The sequence below is a fragment of the Psittacula echo genome (assembly GCF_963264785.1).
Source record: "Psittacula echo genome assembly, chromosome: 1".
NCBI classification, from domain to species: domain Eukaryota; kingdom Metazoa; phylum Chordata; class Aves; order Psittaciformes; family Psittacidae; genus Psittacula; species Psittacula echo.
The window spans coordinates 104850838-104870793 of record NC_137735.1 but is presented as its reverse complement, the minus strand read 5'-3'; the positions used below and the strand labels follow the sequence as shown (position 1 = coordinate 104870793).

At 38.9% G+C, this 19956-nt stretch overlaps 1 protein-coding gene across 1 annotated transcript in view; it reads right to left on the bottom strand.

Annotated features, from left to right (window-relative positions):
- Nucleotides 1-19956, bottom strand: part of ABCC9 (ATP binding cassette subfamily C member 9) — a gene marked incomplete at both ends in the record, with an annotated part of 62298 nt that overhangs the window by 39001 nt on the left and 3341 nt on the right. The window contains 11 exons of the mRNA XM_080631796.1: nucleotides 31-139; nucleotides 2302-2444; nucleotides 2952-2992; nucleotides 3624-3786; nucleotides 5595-5729; nucleotides 8440-8595; nucleotides 10138-10302; nucleotides 13202-13396; nucleotides 17491-17733; nucleotides 18406-18572; nucleotides 19601-19722. Of these exons, the coding sequence (XP_080487922.1) occupies nucleotides 31-139; nucleotides 2302-2444; nucleotides 2952-2992; nucleotides 3624-3786; nucleotides 5595-5729; nucleotides 8440-8595; nucleotides 10138-10302; nucleotides 13202-13396; nucleotides 17491-17733; nucleotides 18406-18572; nucleotides 19601-19722 (1639 nt within the window). The remainder of the gene's footprint in view (nucleotides 1-30; nucleotides 140-2301; nucleotides 2445-2951; nucleotides 2993-3623; nucleotides 3787-5594; nucleotides 5730-8439; nucleotides 8596-10137; nucleotides 10303-13201; nucleotides 13397-17490; nucleotides 17734-18405; nucleotides 18573-19600; nucleotides 19723-19956) is intronic.

Below are 19956 nucleotides of genomic sequence, written 5' to 3'. Positions count from 1 at the left end.
TGAAATTCAGTGTCATAAATCAGAACTTACAAGTCCTGTGTGCTTCTTACAGGATTCATAAGCTACAGAGCTGTCCCCTCCTCTCCAGCTGTCATCTCCAATCTCATCACTCAGGAGAAACTCATTCAACTTCTGTACACTTGAAAGAAAACAGGACAGTGAGTTAAATAAACCCAGGTTTCCATGAGTACATTTTCATTTTTGTGCAGTACAGGCAGCAGGATGTATCAGAAATGTTCCAAAAGAAGTTCATAGGATTGGACTGTCTGCCACCCTGATGGCAAGTGACAATTTATTTCTGTGGAGGAAGGACACATGAAAATAATTAAACATCATGCTGGTAGCTGGGAATGAAGAGGAGAGCTAGTCATGTGAGTGGCACTAGAGCTCTGTGGATATGGTTTCCACCTTGGCAGACTTATCTCTCTGTGCCTTTCTCATGCCTACACACAGTCATGATTCGTAACTGAGTCATTCACCTACCTACATCCTCTGAAAATGACAATGCACAAATGACAGGTGCATCCTGAACATAACTTTTGCACAGCTCAGAACAGCCTTGGAGAAATGCAGCAAGAGCTCTTTTGCCTACTTCTTAAAACTGTCCATTGGGAAATACAGCACACAGGTTCAATTCATTCTTTATCGCAGAAAGATTTGACCATCTTTCCTTTGTTGAAAGGAAAATTTGTATGTCTAACTCCCATACCAGAATTTCAGCCTTAAATAAGTGTGCCAAGCAAGAATTTATTCATGTAGAAGATGAGAGACCTTGTTTTGATCATCTGCCTATGAAGACATCAACCATTACTTTGCATTTGAATGACCTGAGAAGCTTTCATGCTGTTAGAACTACTCTTTAACATAAAATGGAAATTCTGACCAAAGTATAAGCACCTAATCATAACACAAAGGAGTACATAACTCATGTACATGTATTTGGTTGATGACACAGCCATGGGATGGCCAACTATGCATTCTTCATTCTTCACTTGGGGAACATGATGTTCATGGGAGAAAGATGTTAGGGAATAAATTTGCCAAAGGGTAACGTTTGTTTTGGCAAATATGGTCTTAGGGGTGGCCATCAGTGTTAAGGAAAACGTACACACCATTTTGATATTAGGGCCATGCTAAACATACTGCAGAGATGTAGAGGCTGAGATGATTTATGAAGGAGCCTTGAGATTTTCCACTAATCAGAAATAATTTTAAACCCAGGGAAAATGTCTCATGTGGCCCTGCTGCTGCTTTGATAAAAACAAACCATATTTAATTATATATATTTAATAATATTAATATTTATATTTAATATTTAATAATATTAATATTTTATTTAAAGTGAGTGTGATGCTGGCACATGACAGCTGTGGAGACTAATGTCCCCACGACTACTATTTGTTATTATTGTTACCCACCAAAACCATGCAGTGGCAGCTGCAATGCAATACATTGCCAATGTCCCTCAGTCTTGGCAAAAAGGAACTGTTTCTGGGTGGGAAGATTAGTTCTGTCTTTATGTCCTGCTAGTCCTTGGCATCTGACACATTACTGTCAGTCAAGTGTCAGTTTGTGCCTTGTGGGACGTCCTGGCAGTGTGTGCATCTACATAACTGCCCCATGTCCATTAGCCTTTCCATACAGACCCCCGATGCAACAGCCAAAAGTCTGAAATCTGACTTACTACCAACCAGCTCCCTTGACATTAACTGCTCTATAGCCCAGCACACAGGAAGTTGTTTTGTTGGGCTGTTTGCAGAAATGAATGCCTGGAACATACATGTTTCTGATGAAGTGACATGTTTCATGAGTTCCATTTCAGGTTTTGGTTTTAGATCTTTTCCACTTTGTGCCAAATTTTTCACTGTCCTGTCATGCAGATCTCTAACCCTCACAGATGAAACTCCCAAATGTCTGCTTTGCCATGTTTCCTCTCCTGCATCTCTTTACTGTCATTCAGGGGAAAGGAATTTCCCCTGTAAGAGAAGTCCGGTGTGGTTCAGTTTCCTTTGATTAACTCATCCTCCATTGTCCAATGTTCCTCCACCCACTCTGTTTCCTAAAAGAGTCCATGCTAGTGCTAGAATATGAGAGTCAGGACAATACCAAACTCTCCCTTAAAGCCCAATGCACCCTTTGTGGAGGTAGGTAAGAGTTAAGCCAGTTGCTCTTCCTTGAAGCAGCAAGGCCAGTCTTGCAGGTAGGAACAACCTCTGTCTCTAGCTCTGTCTCTAGCACCTTCCCTGTTGTATTACTGAACACAGATGCTCAAGAGCTGGAGAAACTAGAAGGGCCCCTTACCTTATGATAGCCTTAACAGCAAAGCGAACCACCGTGGAGAGCAGGAACAGTGGTGTGACCAGGATGTGAAACAATGAGAGTGATGCAAAGGCCTGGGCGGGCTGCAGTGGCTTCTCATTGGTATACGCATAAGTCACAAAGGTCTGTCACATCAGGAAAAGAGCATGTCAGGATAAGGACTCTTGAAAAAGGTGGACAAGGACAGCAAGCAAAATGTTTTACTCAACTAAGGCCTATAGTTATGTATCAGTTTATTGGGAATCCCAGTAAACTGAAGAGAAAGGTGTCTTCTATTAAAGTGAAAGAGATTTTAAAAACTTGACAGTGGTTTCAAGAGATTTACACATTTAAGAATGAATAAAAATTCTTTGTAAAGGTTTGTAATTGACTTCAGGGTTTACAGGAAACACACAACCCATAAAAATCATTAAGAATCTAATAAATCTCACAGGTTTTTTCACAGATGCAGACCTGTGGTCATATTTCATCCAATTCTGGTACATGCTGTCAGCATATTCTGATTAATGCTCTCAGAATTTGGTCTATGAAGACTCCTTGCTGACCAGCATACCATACTTCCTCTAGTTCATTAGGCTGAGGTTTAAACACGGCCCTTTTTGTAAGAAAAAGTGAAAAACCCCATATCTTACTGCAAGAACAGCTGCTATTGGTATGGCCGCATTCATAAATACTGTGAAAGAGAAATAAAAAAAGGATCAGATTATATGGAATGAGAGAAAACAGTTGTACGATTAGTTGTACGGTGCTAGAAAAATCTAATTATTTCCAATTCAAATAACTGAAACTCCCAAAGGAAAATTGCTCTGCAGGAAGAAGTTTCCTTCCATGACAGAAATCTTAAACACACAAACAAATAAACAAAGGAATTATCTCATTTGCATACTTTAGTGAACTGGGATAAAAAGTTTTATGTGTGCACAATTATTATGCAACACAACCAAAAGATTACCCTCTCAGCTTTTCTACATTTCAGAAAATACAATTTATTTCAGACACTGATTTATCTTCACTGTAATCAGAGCTACTAATATTATCTGGAGTCTCCTTACTATAAAGCAACTCATAGCTGTAATGTCATAATGAAGGTGACAGAAAACTTGCTACAGAACAATCTACAAGACATGCTCTGTACTTTCAAGTTTCTTTGTCATATATTAGTCATGACTTTTTATTTTAATCACATTACACACACACAAAATAGTGTCATAGGCACAGCTGTATCTCGCTTTAGTTGAAGTCAGAAGGAACGTTGACATGAAAAACTGGATCCATTTTTGAGCACTAAAAGCATCGTTACTTACTGGACAGAGATGTGTGAAGTGCAAAGGTTTTGAGACTGGTGAGTTCCTTCATTCTCGTTTCTTCCACGCTAGTACAAAATATGTGCTCCCAAGCATACAGCTTTAATAACTTAATGCCTTTCAATATCTCATTGGTTTTCTTTAATCTCTCAGTAGAATAGTCCTTAATTTCAAAAGAAAACAAGGATAAGACATTGGTTTGTAGTTTTAATGAAATGCTTTTTTCCCTTCCATTGTAAAATTCATTAAAGATCTATAATTTCATTTGTTTGTGATTTTGTATAGGCTTTCAGTTGCCATACTGAGTAAAACAATATAAAATTCCATGTTCTTTGGAGATATTAAAATGCTTACAATCATGAGGGGAAATTAAGTGACCCTGTTCTGAAAACAAAAATAAAACAAATCATCTGAATCCTTCAGATAGAGAATAGAACTCAGGGAGGTGGATTATTAAGTCAATGATGTCTGCAACAATAGACAGAAGACTACATGTGTGTAATTGCTGATACAAGATCCATTCCGGGATTCATAAAACAGGTAATGAAAATAAGTGAATTGCTTATTGGAGAGGGACTCTTTGCAAGGGCATATAGTGACAGGAGAAGTGGGAATGGCTTTAAACTGACAGAGGGGAGATTTAGATTAGGCATTAGGAAAAAATTCTTAATGTGAGGGTGGTGAGGCAATGGCACTGATTGCCCAGAGAAGCTGTGGCTGCCCCATCCCTGGCAGTGTTCAAGGTCAAGATGGACGGGGCTTTGAGGAACTTGGTCTAGTGGAAGGTGTCCCTGCCCATGGCAGGGGGCTTGGAACCGGATGATCTTTAAGGTCCCATCCAACCCAAACCATTCTTCGATTCATGATTCTATGATAACAGAATCATAAAACAGTAATCATAAGTTTTGGTAAAATCATAATCCAAAAGATGTTATGAGTCAGAGGAACTTAGAAAACAGCAAAAAGAAAGATTCAGAATATTTCTGAAATTATGCAAAGATAGATCCTTTGTTGGTATAAATTGGTACTACTCAACAGGACCTAAGTGTGCTGAAGATTAGATCCATGTCTAGAATCACAGAATCATAGAATCATTTAGGTTGGAAGAGACTTTTAAGTTCATCCAGTCGAACTGCTAACCTAGCACTGCCAAGTGCACCACTAAACCATGTCACTGACACATCTACATGTCTTTTAACTACGGCAGCCTGTTCCAATGCTTGACAACCCTTTTGATGAAGAAATTTTTTCTCATATCCAATCTAAACCTCCCCTGGCACAGCTTGAGGCCACGTATGTATAATTTGCTTACTGAAAATTAAGATAAAAAGGACCTTTAAATATTTGACAACTCGAACATCAAAGATTGATAAAAAAAGTTCAAGGGTTGTAAGAATAAAGTTAAAAATTAGACAAAGTACCATAAAACATTTCTAATGGGTGAACTAGATTAGACAACATCATAAACTTACAGCACTTAAGAGTGTACAATAGGTATTAATCCAGCAGTATCAGCTGATTTTTAGAGAACGCCAAAGCTTGGGGTGAGAGCATAAAATCTCTAGCCATTTTAGGGGGCGGTTGTACACATTCCCTAATAATATCCTCCTATAATTTATCAGTTATATGTACTGTTTGCTAACATCATATGAAATACCACATCTGAATGTAGGAATAAAACCCTTCCACGGAAGTGAATTGAGATGAAACTGTGCTAGCTGGGTGGAAAATACTCTCCGTAAAGAAGGCAGGTCAATGATTTTTTTTTCACATTCTTGTCTGACAAATGTTTGGAAGGAAGAGATACTCACCCACAGAAAAACAGAAAGAGAGGGACAATGTAATTAGGAGATGGCTTGCCCAAACCTCCACAGTGAATGTTCCCTAACAACAAGAACGGAATCCAGAACTCCTGTTTCCCTGTTCCCTGTCATTTCTGGATGACAAATGTCACTGAAATAATTTACTTACAAGGGTGCTCTTCTGAGCCTCAGCCAACTTTGTAGCTATGAAGTACTGTATTGGAGCTAACAGTACAATGACAGCAGCACCCACCAAGGCACTCACTCCGAGTAAATTATAGAGTAGGATCACACCCATTATTATCTGTGAAGTAAAAAGCAACATGGGGAAAAAAAAAGGATTTCAGTATGCCAGAATGATAGCAAGAAAAAATATTTGTTATTCTAATAAACAGTTAGATGGTTCCAAGGAATCAGCTGAGCCCATACTTCAGAAGGTCATATTTAGAAAGTGTGGGAAATTAACCTAGAAGCCTTTATTTTTGACATTAACTGCATAGTTTGTGTTACTGCCTAGTAGTTCTAATTCCACAGAACTAAAAGACCACTAAAATGATGGTGCTCTCCCCAAGGCATTTTACAGAATTACTGGCCTCAAGTCTTATTTACATGAGAGCTCCTTACATCACTCTGGAAGTATTCAAAGGTCTTAGGACTGCCGTGAATCACAGCTGCACTCTGTTGTATTGGTCCTCTTGCAACGGGAGACAGAGGCACATCTAAGACAGGCACTAAAGCACAAAGGAGATGTGCAGGGAGTGACACAAACCTGAACTTGGTCATCAATGCCACGTAGCTCTGTAGGAAAATACCAAGATGCTAGCTTAGCCCTGCAAAGAGCTTAGGAACACTTCCCACAAAGGTTTACCTGGGAATGGCTCTGATGAAACTACTGTGATTCTGGTTTCCAAGTTAATACAAGCTATACTAAACAAGTATTTTTATTAAAAGCTCCACTTTGTGGTACACAGATGTCCTCAGTAATAATAGGGCACAGAGAACTAGTTCCCTATTTCGTATTTTATTCTTATTATCTTTTAAGTCAGTTCTGTCTTTAAATCTGCCTTCTTCTTATACAATATCAGAAATAAGGATCAGTAGAGTTCAACATTTCGAAATCATTATTAGCTTTTCAGGTTTCTGTAATGTAAATTAGCATGCCTAGATGCCATTTTTCTTGGCAGAATAATACAAGATTACAAGTAGCAATTTGTACTTGTGTAAACTGAAGCCTTTACTGGGGGACTGATCCTGCAATGAATTTTTCCTCTTGGTACACAATTCATTTTCAAAGAAAGATATACATGTGTGTATATATACATACATAATACAATATATATATAGATGCAATATATTTTCTAATATTCACCCCAATCTTCAGCAGGCTATGGCTGTATTTGACCACACTGGATGGATATAAGTTCAGTATTTGCTACAAGCTGTTCTGCTGCTCAATGGTGGAATATTCCTTGAAGCTCAGCTCCTTTGCATAAGGCAAGACAGGACAGTCCTATCACCTTTTCCAGAGTGGTATAGTTATAATCCAGCTCATATTTACCAAAGGTTAGTTTCTACCCCTCTTTTTCCAAAGAACAGCCAATTGAGTTTATCAGGCAGAAAGACGTATTACCACAAAATCAGTGTCATGGATATCAGCTACATGGTATTTTGAGAAGGAAGAAGTAAGTATTCACCTTTCAATTTTATTGTTGGAGGAGAGGTGTAACGCAATTGCTATGATTAAGAGCTAAACAGCAGAAGGAGCCCTGTATAGCCACAGATGCTCATTCACCAAGTGCACTCAAAAGGTGCAAATTCATGGGTGAATCATTAGAAGCTTCCTCAGGCCAGTGTTTTATAGTAGTGGTGAGGAAGGCCATTACTTTTCTACAGTAGCTGGGGCAGAAATTTCATTGAAGAGACAAATGAGTGGTGAATGTAGGCTACATGCAATTATTCACTAGCCACAGCAAATAAACCACCCGTTCACAGAATAACATTCGAAGTATTAACAGCAACAGTTCCAGATAAACCTGGATTTAAAACAGTGACTTAAAATGAAACCCTCTGTATTATTAATTAATTTCCTCTACCATATAATCTTTTTAGTCTTTTTCTCCAGAAATTGTTTTATGACTCTCTAAACCCTACCTGATCCATTAGTAATAGCAATATTAGTAATAGTAATATCGCTATTATAATAAATTACTGACATAATTTCAGGAATTTCAGCAAAACAAATCTACTATAAGAGTGGGTTCTATCCCTTTTTAAACTTGTATAATGTCAGCAGGATCACCCATAACTAAAGAACATGCCAATCCCATCCCAAAATGAAAATTCTGAAGGTGCTACAGGAGCCCAAGCTTCATGGAAAATCAGCATGGCTTAGGTCACTACATCATTCAGAATTTTTGAAGGTTCCTTTCAGGCTAATAATCTTTACCTTTCCTTCCTATGGATCTGCCTACAGATCTTTCACAGCCTGGTTAAGAACCAGACCTTTACAGTAAGTAAGCTTGTTTAGATGAGAGCTCCTCTGAGCATTTTGTGCATTGCATTGTCAGTGCTGGGGTCAGGCACTGAGCAGGATTCAATTGCTTTTCACTCCTACCACAAAACTCAGTTACAAGTGGGCACTGCAAATGCAATATTTAGTGCTGGGCAGATGCCTGTGCTGCTGTCATGTGGCAAAAGTAATAGCAATGACTTTTGTCAGCAGTGGAAGAAATATGAGCCAAGTAAGGATGACAGGTCATTATTCTTAAAGTCACAGACCACACCCATGACATGGAAATCCTGCTCACAAAGATCCTTTCTCTTCACTGGCCCTCAGAGAGAGACTCCCAGCCCTTGCAGGAGATGTTGGGCCACATTTCTGCTTGTTAGTTTTCCTCACAAATGAGTGTGAAGTCCAGGTTCCCCTCCGGTTTTTGTAGTAGTCTCATAGACATATACTCTTTTCAACAAGGCTGGAGGATCTCTGAAATCAGGCCCTTACTTTGATGCTCTACCTGAACAGGCATTGCCCACAGATTGGGGCACAGGAACAAGAACCACATTAATTGATTTGTTTCTATGGCAACCAAGTTATTGATTTGTCCCAGCGTCATCTCTCCCATGGACAAGTTGGATGTAGAAAGCCTCAGGATCTTATTATATATCATTGCCTGCAGGGAAGGAATAAAATGGAAGATATGAAAATGATGCAATTATAAAACAACAGTAGCAGCGGGACGTTTTGAACTGTGGTATCAGTCTTTACCTAAGACAGCCCTTCTCCCAGTCTCTCACCTGAGACAGAGAGAGAGATGGAGATAGAGTGAGAGAAAGCACAAGAGAGAGAACTGACTTTTAAAAACTCCAATTCCTCTTAAAAGGTTTGTTGCTTAACGCAGACCTAAAATAGAAAAAAATGACAAAAAACCATCAAAATTTAGGAGGCGGGGCAAAGATCTTTTTTAACAAACATTTGGTGAGCCTGCTTTTCTGTGACATGGTCTGTCAAAGAGATCCTTGTTTCCAATATGACAGTTAAACTCATGTTATAGAAATCCTGATCAGGGTAGGTATGTATTCCTTTGGGTTTCTATCCTTTACCTATTTCCATAAAATAGGAACCTAACAGGGTTGAAAATTAGACAGGACTTCTACCTACAAGAATTTTCAAGATAAATATTGTGAGCCCAGTTTGCAGCTATGACCAAAATATCAAACACTGAAGCTTCAAAGAAGTTTTTGAAAATAATTTTTTTGGCTCTGTTTTGTCCAAGAGCAACGTAGATCCCGTTGAATTAATCAGAAATGCCTACAGACTATGATGAATTACATCAGCTGCATATGGTCATAAGAGTCCCCATTTTGGCAAGAGGGAGCCACAAAAGCACAAGGAAAGTTTGTACTATCTACTCTGGGAGAAGGCAGAAAATGTTTGAAACAGCTACATCAATCAAAGTGAGCACAAAGCTAAAAAGAAGCTTCCACACTGAGATGATATTCCTATGGTTAGTTACACCTGGCAAAGCATCAGTTCCAGCTTCTATTTTGCACACAGTGCTACTGCTGTCTGTGGAGTTTGGTCTGCGGAGACACCTGCTACAACCCATGCTGAGCTGGAGCTGCTGGGTCCAGTTCATAAACGTGACTTTCACAGAGGGTTAATGGGTGCTGGTTTTGGAGACAGTTTTGCAGATGAACTGCTCCTGTCTCATCTCACAGGGCTCAGTGCAAAAGGGCATAAATACTCAGGATCACTACTCATGATACATGGACCATGTTCCTGTAAAACATAGCTTGGCCAAGGTACTCTGCGGATGACTGTCCACAGTCAGCAGAAGTAACCTCATAAGCAAATGAACAAAGCAGGTGCCAGAGCCAAAACAACTATCTTTATATACCTAATGTCATCTGCTATGTTCTTATATGCACAGAGTGAGTATTAAACTTCAACATGTAAGTATGATGGGCTTAATTTTTAGCAAAAGGAATTGCTGGCATCAGTTTGGCTATGCCAGTGATACTACTTTTCTGTATAAAAATACATAGTTCTTGTATAAAAAAAAATATAGTTTTCTGTTTAAAAATATAGTGCATATCTTCTCTTAAACAATTGTTAACAAAGTCTTCAGATAAAGAACAAGACAAATGAAAGTACAAAGCTGGAGCTATTATTACTGAATTTCTTCGCAGATCATAGGAACATATTTGCTCACCAGTAAAGCACCTCGTAGGTTGATACCAGTTTCTGTAGTCACATAATATGACGCCTGCAGGAATGTCCTCTGCAAAATAAGGGCCAGGAAGAGAAGAACTGCTAAAACATAAACATTCCTGAGGAATTCCTCTGAGGAAAGATATGAATTTGATGGATCCTTCACCTGAAAAGATAGGAAAAAATTCCCAGGCTGAAAGTCAAAAAACACAGCACTGCACCAGCTACTAAGAAAGAGAAAAATTACTGCTACTGCTGAACCCAGGAGAGTGGCATAGGAGGGATGGTATATCCTTGAGACACTGGAAATTCGGTTATTGCAATAGAATACAAAATATTGATGGCATTATGGGAAAGTTACAGAAGTCAGATTTCTCACTGTCCTATGTATCAAAATCATTTGAATACAAATTACATACTCTATGCACGTTAAAAGACTTGGAACTTTACTTTTAGCAGTTCTAAAATGAATTTTTTATAGCAGGAAAGTGATAATGAGATCACCATGTCTGCCTTATCTTTAGTTTCTCCATCAAATTCTGATGATTTGTAGATGATTTGTAGGATAGAAATGCTACTAAGTAGAAAATAAACCTCATTCCACCTGCACCACAAAGAAGCTGCAAGACAATATTTATTATTATATGTGATTAATTACTTACATTGCATTTGCATACTGTGGAAACTATTCCTTCCAGAATTACAGTCTGGAATTCTGAATAAAATAAAAATGTATATGCCAGTACGCCCCACAAAATAAGGTTTAAATGCCTCAACAGGGGCAAAAAAAAACCCCAAGCAAACAACTTTATTTGTTTTAGTTTTCTGATATTTATGTTCACCGTTCTGCTCTGTTTCAGGCAGAAAAGGAACTAAACTACTGCAAGGAAGGCTGTTTCTTTGGTATTTCCGATCCAGCTGGAAGCAGGATATATAGGAATTCTTTTTTTTAAAAAAAAAGGAAAGAATGATGAAGCTTGTTCTACTGAAAACTGAAATATCCAGCCTGATTCTGAGATGAAAGGTTCGGGAAGCAAGTCATTATCCACCCTCTTGAAGATTCCTTCATCTCTCTGGATTACTGTCAGCCAACATGAGCCTGCAGGCAGGAGAGAGGTGCTCCAAGCCGTCCAGGCTCACCTCACTGCAACAGCCCCAGCCCCTCTTCACCACACACTCTTCCCTCTGCCAAAGGCAACTGACACCCAAAAGGCGTGTATAAGCACCCAATAGTCTTTTCAAAAGGTCCAATGCCTGTAAAACACCCAAATCCCATCGAAATAATAGAACTAAATGGCTCAGCGAGCTCAATTCCTTAAAAATTAGGTTGTTTAAGTGCATGATTGGTCAGATAAACATATTTGAAAACTCTTTTTGTAATGTTCTGCTGCATCTGACTTCCCCATGTGTACACAGTGGGGATATCAATAATACCTCAATATATACAGAGTTCTCATGTACTAAGGGGGAATAAACATAAAATTAAATTAATTCATATTAATTGAAACGACACAACTTAAAGGAGAAATGCATAATAGCAAGGGCAACCAAGAGAAAGATTGCCAAAATCCATAAATTAAAAGCAAATGTATTCTGAAATGTATCCAAGAGAAACAGTGACTGTCACCAAGCCAGGCTCTTGGAGTAGTTTCAAGTTTTCCAGTGATTTTAATCTTCCCTTTAGATAGCGTTGATTAAAACTTAACACACACACACACACACACACACATACATACACACACACACATACATACACACACACACATACATACACACACACACATACATACATACACACACACACACACAGACACCCCCCAATTAAAACCACTACTCTGAAGAGTACAAAAGATAAAGGAAGCTGTCAAGACACAGATTCCTAAATCTGAGACTGAGAAATTATCGCTTTTCATGCTAAAATAACTTGTTTGCTGTATATGCAAAACCTCACTATTTTTGAACCCAAAATACGCACTTTGCCTTTTAACTCTGTGGCTCAAATCCAATACATAGAGGTTCAAAGATGATAAAGAGCTTTATTTGATAAGCTGCACAACTAAACTCTCTTTCAGTGCAATGGCTTAGTATGTCTAAAGCCAAATTCAGACCATCAGTCAAGAAAATGAATGTCAGGAGTCAGCAGCCAGAGGAAGATATTTGGATAGTGATGATAGTGAAATGCTTTATCTGGAGGGGAAAATGTTTTTCCATTACATACCTATCTGCTCATTCAAATACAAAGCACTTACTGCATAAAGCATACAGGATGTTTCTGTGTCTGTGTCAGAATACAGATGTAGGAAAATTTCTTCATCATGTCTTCTCTGCTGTCAACTAGTAAAATAATTTTACCTGCGTCTTTTCACTAGCAACTACTAGGATAGAAAATGTTCTGTGTCAGATGCTTGCTCAGCACTCAGAGATCTCTCAAAAATCAGTCTCAGTGAAACTTGAAATGAGCTGTGAGCTATCATCTTTTGTGCATCTCTAGTATCAAGAATGTGACTAAATAAAGTGGATGCTTTTTAACTTCTCATGTGCCAATGCATTTCAGCAGTATAACCAGTCATAAACAGGGAGTGACTACTGTCAATTTCCCAGTGGAAAACAGATTCCAGAGAGCTCAAACCTGCCAGTGAACTACAAATGGACAGATGGACAGAAATTAAGCAAAATTCACAGGCTCCTACTGGCTGGACGCATCGCTGAGGCATCACCAGCAGGTGTCCTGCCTGAAATGAAGAGGCACGTTTGAAGAGGAGCAGAAAAGCTCTTCCTTCTCCCCAGAACTGCTGGCATGACTCCACTAAGAGGCAGACAGCTGGGCAATGGGTGGAAGCCTCCACTACCTGTGTTGCATTTATAACAAAGACTTCCACTATTCAGATTCATAACTTGACTGTCTCTCACAAAACCCCCTACTCAATTTGCTTGAAAAAAACAATGGAACAATACAATGACAATATCATAGACATATAAAAGCATGCAGCCAGGCAAATTAAATACCATGTATGAATCTAGAACTACTACTAAACAAAGTCTTTCAATCCATGTTGCCAGCTTACCTTTTCTGTTGCATTTGTATTATTGGTTGTATTCTGGAAGCCCTGGACAATGCCAGAAATGCATAATGGCCCAGCAAAACCCAGCAAGTCAGCCAAGTAACGGAATGTGCTGCTGAGAAGAATTGGTCGTCCAAAAGCACTATACATGGCTAACCATATGGAGGGACTCCGATTGGGCTGGTCTGCTACCTTTTTCTGGAAAACAGAGAAACAAGTATCAATGCACCAAGAAGAGACCTCCCTGGCAACTTCCATTTTATTCCTGCCTGGATGCCCAAATGGTTCCTGAAGGGAGTTTTGGGTAGGTGAGGTAGCAAACATGTTGTAGGTATCAACAATTTCTGAGATAACTGTGGTTTCTCCCCTCTAAATCCTACCACTTTTCTGAACCTGTGAACACAGGAATGCAAACACAGATTAATCAAACTGGCATTTAGCCATTGCTCCTTGTCACATGTGCACTCAGGAAAAGGTCTGACCTTTCCACCCCTTGCTCATAGGGGTAATCTTGGCTTTCACAGTAGCTGTGAAAACACTTGATCCAGTAAAGGCTTCTGATGGGAGAAAGGGATTACAGAAAAAACCCATGCACAGACACCACAAGAATATAGTTTAATTTAATTTATCTGGACTTTTTTTCTATCTATCTCTTGCATGCCTTCCAGGAAGACAGAGTTCAGCTGATCTCTAATTACTGTGCTCAAAAAGATAAAGCAGGCTATGTTGGGAGGTAAGATCAAATCAAAGCTAGAAAGCCTTCAGTTCTGTGAACTGATGCAGTATCACAACTCCTGCCCTAAACCACCAACCAGCAGTTACCCTTTATCTAGTCAGAGGAATTCTGATATTTAGGAGATTCTCTTAATCTGCAGAAGAAAGAGTTTTACTGAACAGATCCATGGTCTGCAGAGCGCTTCCTTGTGCTCCAGGCAGCAGCTTTTGACACTTTAAAAAAGCATCTGTCACTTTTCAAGTAGCACACATGCCTGCAAGTTGTAACCCAAGCCAAGCCCTCTTGACTGTTCACCAAGACATTTTAAATATAGCCCGGTAATAACAGCTCCCTCCCCCCACAAATTAACCAAAGAAAAGCCAGTATGGCTGTACCCTGCTGGGCTGCCTCATGTCTCATTTTCTCTTTTCTCATTTTTTCCTTTTATGCCTCTTTAGCAGTGAGATAGAATATGTGCACGGTGCCAGAAATGCACAAGTGTAGAGGAGGGCCAGATCGCTGTTTACTGGCTTCTGGAGACTAGGCCAGGCTGGTCATACCCAATGCCAGGAAGCTTGAGAAATAAGCAACATACGGACAAATTAGAGCTAACATTTCAGAAAGTGCTAAGAATAAAACTGCTGCTTCTGATGAGGGAAACAGCACATGCGAGTTTCCCAGACAAAAGGCTCTGAATTTGTTGCCTAATGTGTTTTGAGCTAGACTGCAATTACAGGGGCTACCGTCATCCTGCTGAAATAAACGATATGCACTTTAACAGAATGATAAGAGCTAAGGTAACACATCAGGAAAACACATTTAAGTAAGCATACTTACCAAAAGAGCTTGGTTTACCTGTAGTTTTACAGTATCTTCAAATTTGAAAGAACATATGCTATGTTCTTATACACATTCCAAGCACAAACTACATATAAAACCAGTAATGATCTATATCTTACAGTAAGAGTTGGAATGCCTTTTGCAGTAGTGACTACCAGACTAATAGTCAATTAGAATGTTGATCACCAGCTATTTAGCATCGTATTGTATTGTTTTATATTACTTAATATTATAATAAATTACGGATAACTGGCTTTAAACTTCTACAAATTATAGAAAAAAGTGACAGTACTTGATACTTTGAAAAAAATTACTTATAACTAAAGAATTTTGAGTAGTGAATGTATTCACAATGCTAAGACATGCTTGATGAAAATCTGAAAATGTAAAAAACCTAGAACAGAATAGTGAACTTAGTTTTGACACTGAGAAGTGTTAGCTTAGCTATTGTGTCAGTGGGCAAACCTTCAAATGGCAGGAGCCAGAAGAATTCTGTCTAAATAGCTGGATACGGATTTCAGGAGTTACCTACTGGCATCATGGTTATGCAAGTGGCACTATGCTGTTTTAGCAGAATATAGCAGCCATAAAAAGTTAATCTCAGACCCTCTAGTTTACACTCATATGACTGGGACTAAAGTTTGGAAAACAGTGATTTTGAGAAAAGAGTCATCAAAATTCAACCTGACTCATTTAACTCGTGCTACTAGTTGGTAGAGAACCGCAACTGGTTTCAATTTTTGTAGCATGCAGAAGGGATAGCAAGGCAATGCCACGTGAGCCATCTCAAAGGCATTTTACAATACAGAATATTCATGGTCATGTTGAGCATCTTTCATCAAGGCATGATAAGAAGGGTTTGGAAAGGAACAGAAGCTTTCTTTCTGCAGGGCCATGGAGGGCTGAGATCAACTCTCACCAGGCAGAGGCAGGGATAACCCCATTTAATCCAGAGGATTCTGGGGGGCTCCCCTCACCAGCTGCAGAAGATTAGTGTAAAATACACTCCAGCAGCAGAGACAAGTGACATATCAACTCATCCAGATTGTGGACCACACTTCAACCTGAAGAATCTTCCTAATTCTGTGGTTGTGTTCTGGCCCAACCATGCACAAGCCAACGTATCTCTCTGTTGGGAGTGAACTGCAGTGATTTTCACTGCCTGCCTCTTTGGATTGGCTTTAGCCCTTTGGTTTACTTTATCTGTATCAGTTTACTTTAGGGTTACAGCCTGTTTTTGAACATTGGCACAAATGTGCTGCAGGCTGTGGTAATCTCAAGACTTCAAACAACAGAAACCAAAATATCTGATGTAAGCCAGCTTTATAAACGTAGGTGCATGTAACTGCATGGGTACCTATGCAAGTCTTTGTACGTGCATGACACACACCAAGGGAAGCTACACACTGAAAGTGTGTTCATACACATGAGCAATAGCACTCTTAACTTGCATTTTGGCATCTGAATCACATATTTGTGCAGGCACACACAGTGTCTGCAAATGTAAATGAGCTACAAACAAATGCTTGCACTCAGTCGTCATGACTGTCATTAAGAATGACACAGAGACTCAGATTTTTGGGGTATGCAGGTGCCTAAGACTTTTGGCTATTTGGCTTTCTTTAAGTAGAATTTAGGCATCAAATACTTCTTTAAGGAGCTGGCCTAAGGGATGCACTTCTTGCTATGAATAGCTCAGTTCCAATTACTCAGTAGTTTTCTGCTTACAGCAGAAGGGTCTTGGTCTCTAAGCATCGACTACAAAAGGAAAGAGAAGCAACCTAGATCTATTAAAACAGAAATAATTGTACTGATTATGGTTTCATTTCAGAGGGCACAGAAAGGAGCCTGCAGCTCCATCAGTTGCTGTGAGCAGAGAGCTGCTCCTCCCGGCTTTCCTTTGCATTGCAGTTCTAAACCATATCCTGTGTGGAAGCATGTTTCTCTGGTGCGTGCAGGAACAGGATTGGTATGCTTTTGTCCTCTGTGCTACATTTTCCAAAGTGGCCTCTGAATGCCAGTATTCTCTCTATGCGTGAGAATTGATATGTAAGTAAAAATCAGGGACACAGGCTGTCAAATCCTTCCTCCTTTCTGCAAAACAAAATCTTCCTGTCTTTGGCAGGAATCACCAGCTTGAAGCACAAATGAAACATCAGACTTTTGCCTAAATGCTTTCAGAAGTTTTTCTGGAAACTCCTGCCCTAGCCAGTGAATTTGCCCACCATGAATTTTGCACTGCGTCTGGCTGGAATGGAGTTAATTTTCTCCATAGCAGCCTGTCTGGTGCTGTGTTTTGCATTGGTGACTTAAAATGCTCTTAAGAAATGAGTGTTTTGGCTGTTCCTGATGTGTGGTTTTGATTATTTCTCTTTCTGGAGGAAAAAGTGAAGATGAGTTTTTCCAGCTGAAACTATGGACAGAATGTCTTCTAATTTAAGATGCTGCCATAAGAGGCTAAGATTTAAACAATGCTTTCACTTTTAAAATGAAAGCTAGCAAGTCTGCTATGGTTTTAGTTTTCAGCTGCTCTCAATCTGGCAACTCTCCGCTGCTGTAAATTCACTTAAAACTAAACAGTATCCATTGGATTGGATCTTCCTAACCTAAGTTTCACTTCGGAACAAACAGTCCCAAGTTAAAGATTCCTAAAACTAGGATTTCATAGAAGCAAAATAAATTCAAAGTGACGCTATAGTTTCTAAGGCCAAACAGTGAAATTAACATCTTTGGATACCTTTTGTTCCTCATATGCTTCTTTAAGGCAGACATAATTTGTCAGTGCTCTCATTGCAATTGGAAGCTTTCCGATTGCCTTCAGGTCCACAGGTTTCTTGTGAGCAGATATAATAAGAGTATTCATCCACCAATAAGTCGCTTTAGAGAGCAAGTTGACAAATGGCTGCAGAAACCTCACCCCCAAGTCCTGTAGATCCTCTGGTGGCTTTACTTTCTGAGGGTTCATGAAAAAAACATACCTCTGGAGAAGAAGAAATAGACAGCCTGTGTTCAGGAATGATCTTATTGATAGTAATTTTTAGTAAAAATTATGTATAATACAACTATGGTGTCAAATCAGTATTTAAAGGTAATCATACCTTGAATTTAAATATAAATTTGCATGTAAATAAGAGCATTTCCATTTTGACAGCATAACTGGCAAGAAATTGAGCAATACGGAATGTGTACACAGCTCTATAGCCTACCAGTACAGCAAAAACGACATAAACTAATTCTTGAGATGTAACTGTATTTTAAGTTCTCATGGGTAAGAACATATGCTAAGTTATACATTCACTACATACATAGTTTATCTGCATTAACATAGCATATACTGTATAGCTTCCATTCACATATATACCCTTACATGCACAAATATACATGTGTATCTATACAAATACGTATGTAGTCTCTGTGTGTATATGTATACACAGGCACACATACATATGATGTCTAGGGGACACGTTAAGGACATATAGTTTAAAGAGATGCCTGGTCCCATTGATTTCTATAGAATTAACCAGACATTTATAGCTAAGCTAAACTTGGGCGTACACCTGACACAAGCCAGAGTTATTGCGACTAAACACCCATCTTTATCTCCAAGATACTACAGATATTTTTTTCATATCATGATAAAGAATCCACATACCCTAACTCGAATGACATTGATCTCTACAGCCATCAGCAGCCCATAGAGAATGACCATAATTCCAGTGATGCAGAAACGCAACTGAGAAAAAGGCACACCATCCTGGCAGTATCTGACAAGCTTGATCGTTTTGGTGACAAAGGCCATTATCCAGTAAAGAAAGAGAGCTGTAAAAAAGGTGCACATGCATAAATAAATAAATAAGTAACCACTCCTGTGCTGCAGAAGTATTAGCTCTCTCAAACAGACTTATTCCATGGCTTAGTGGAACACAGGCATGGTGACCCTCTTTGTCACCAGCCTGTAGGCTGGCGATTTGTGATCTCAGCCAAAGTCAGGAACTCAGATTCAAGAGATTTGCTTAGCAGTTCCTTTACCCAAGTCATTGTTCTCTTTCCTGGTGCCATCTGAGGTGATGACGCCCTTCAAAGAGATCCACAATGGTGGATCTTCACACAATTACGAAAGTCCACTGAAGATATTCTGGAGGGGAACATTGTTATTCAAATTAAGTAAAAGTCACTTAACTTGATACATATCATATTCTGCCTTTGAAAAAACAGGATGCATCCCAGATAAGAATATGGATATGTGCTCATTTTGAAACAGAGTTTATAAAGTTTAATTATACCCTGCAGCATGGCTGGTACCTGTCAATGGCTCATTCAGGTTGTTGAGTTATAAGTAATTTGGATAGTATATTTGTATGAAGCATTAACCTGCTGTGCTAGTCAGATTCTTTTGACCATCTCCTAACTGACACAGTAAACCCAGAAGCAGACTAGGTAATCTCAGAAGCAATTGCAAAGGATGCTGAGAAACAGTAGCCATCTGCACAGGATGACTTGTGATCAGGCAGCTATTAAAAGTGACCTTTTGAAATAGCCCTTTCAAATGAAAGCACGATTTTGCCTCAAAATAATGAGCAGTGTTAAAAAATACCTAAAAGCTCATGCTAGAAGTATGATAGGCGTACAATTCATTTCCTTTTGTAATCATTTTAAAAACAATTTTCGCTGTATACTTTATAAAAGGTGCAGTAACTTCTATAATAATACTAATCTGAATAGCAGAGGATTATTCCTCTTTTTTTTAATAGTCTCACACATTTCGTATTTCAATATACCCCAGCTGATTTTGGCTAAACTGCTGGGGTTTGCAAGGTTTTGTACATAAATATCAGAATCAGACTTACCCAACAGTAGCTTTGGGAAGTTAGATGTTTCAATATTATGGTAATAGACTATGGATACAGTGGCAGCCACAAATCCCATTATAGCTGGTAGAAAAAGATGCAGATGGCGTGATTTCATTTGTCTGAAGATAAACAAGGTATGAATTAGTGATTTTGATGTCTTTTTTCAATGTAACATTTTTACATTCCTAGGTGTTCTGCTATTTAAGAGGAAAAAATATGATTTTCCTAGAGACAAAAAGATATTTTCCAAGAGAATGTTTCAAATTTTGTCAATATTTACTTGACATTATAGCTTGAGAGAAGAATGACAAAGTGCTGAGAACAATCATTTCACTCACCTTCATCTCATAAAA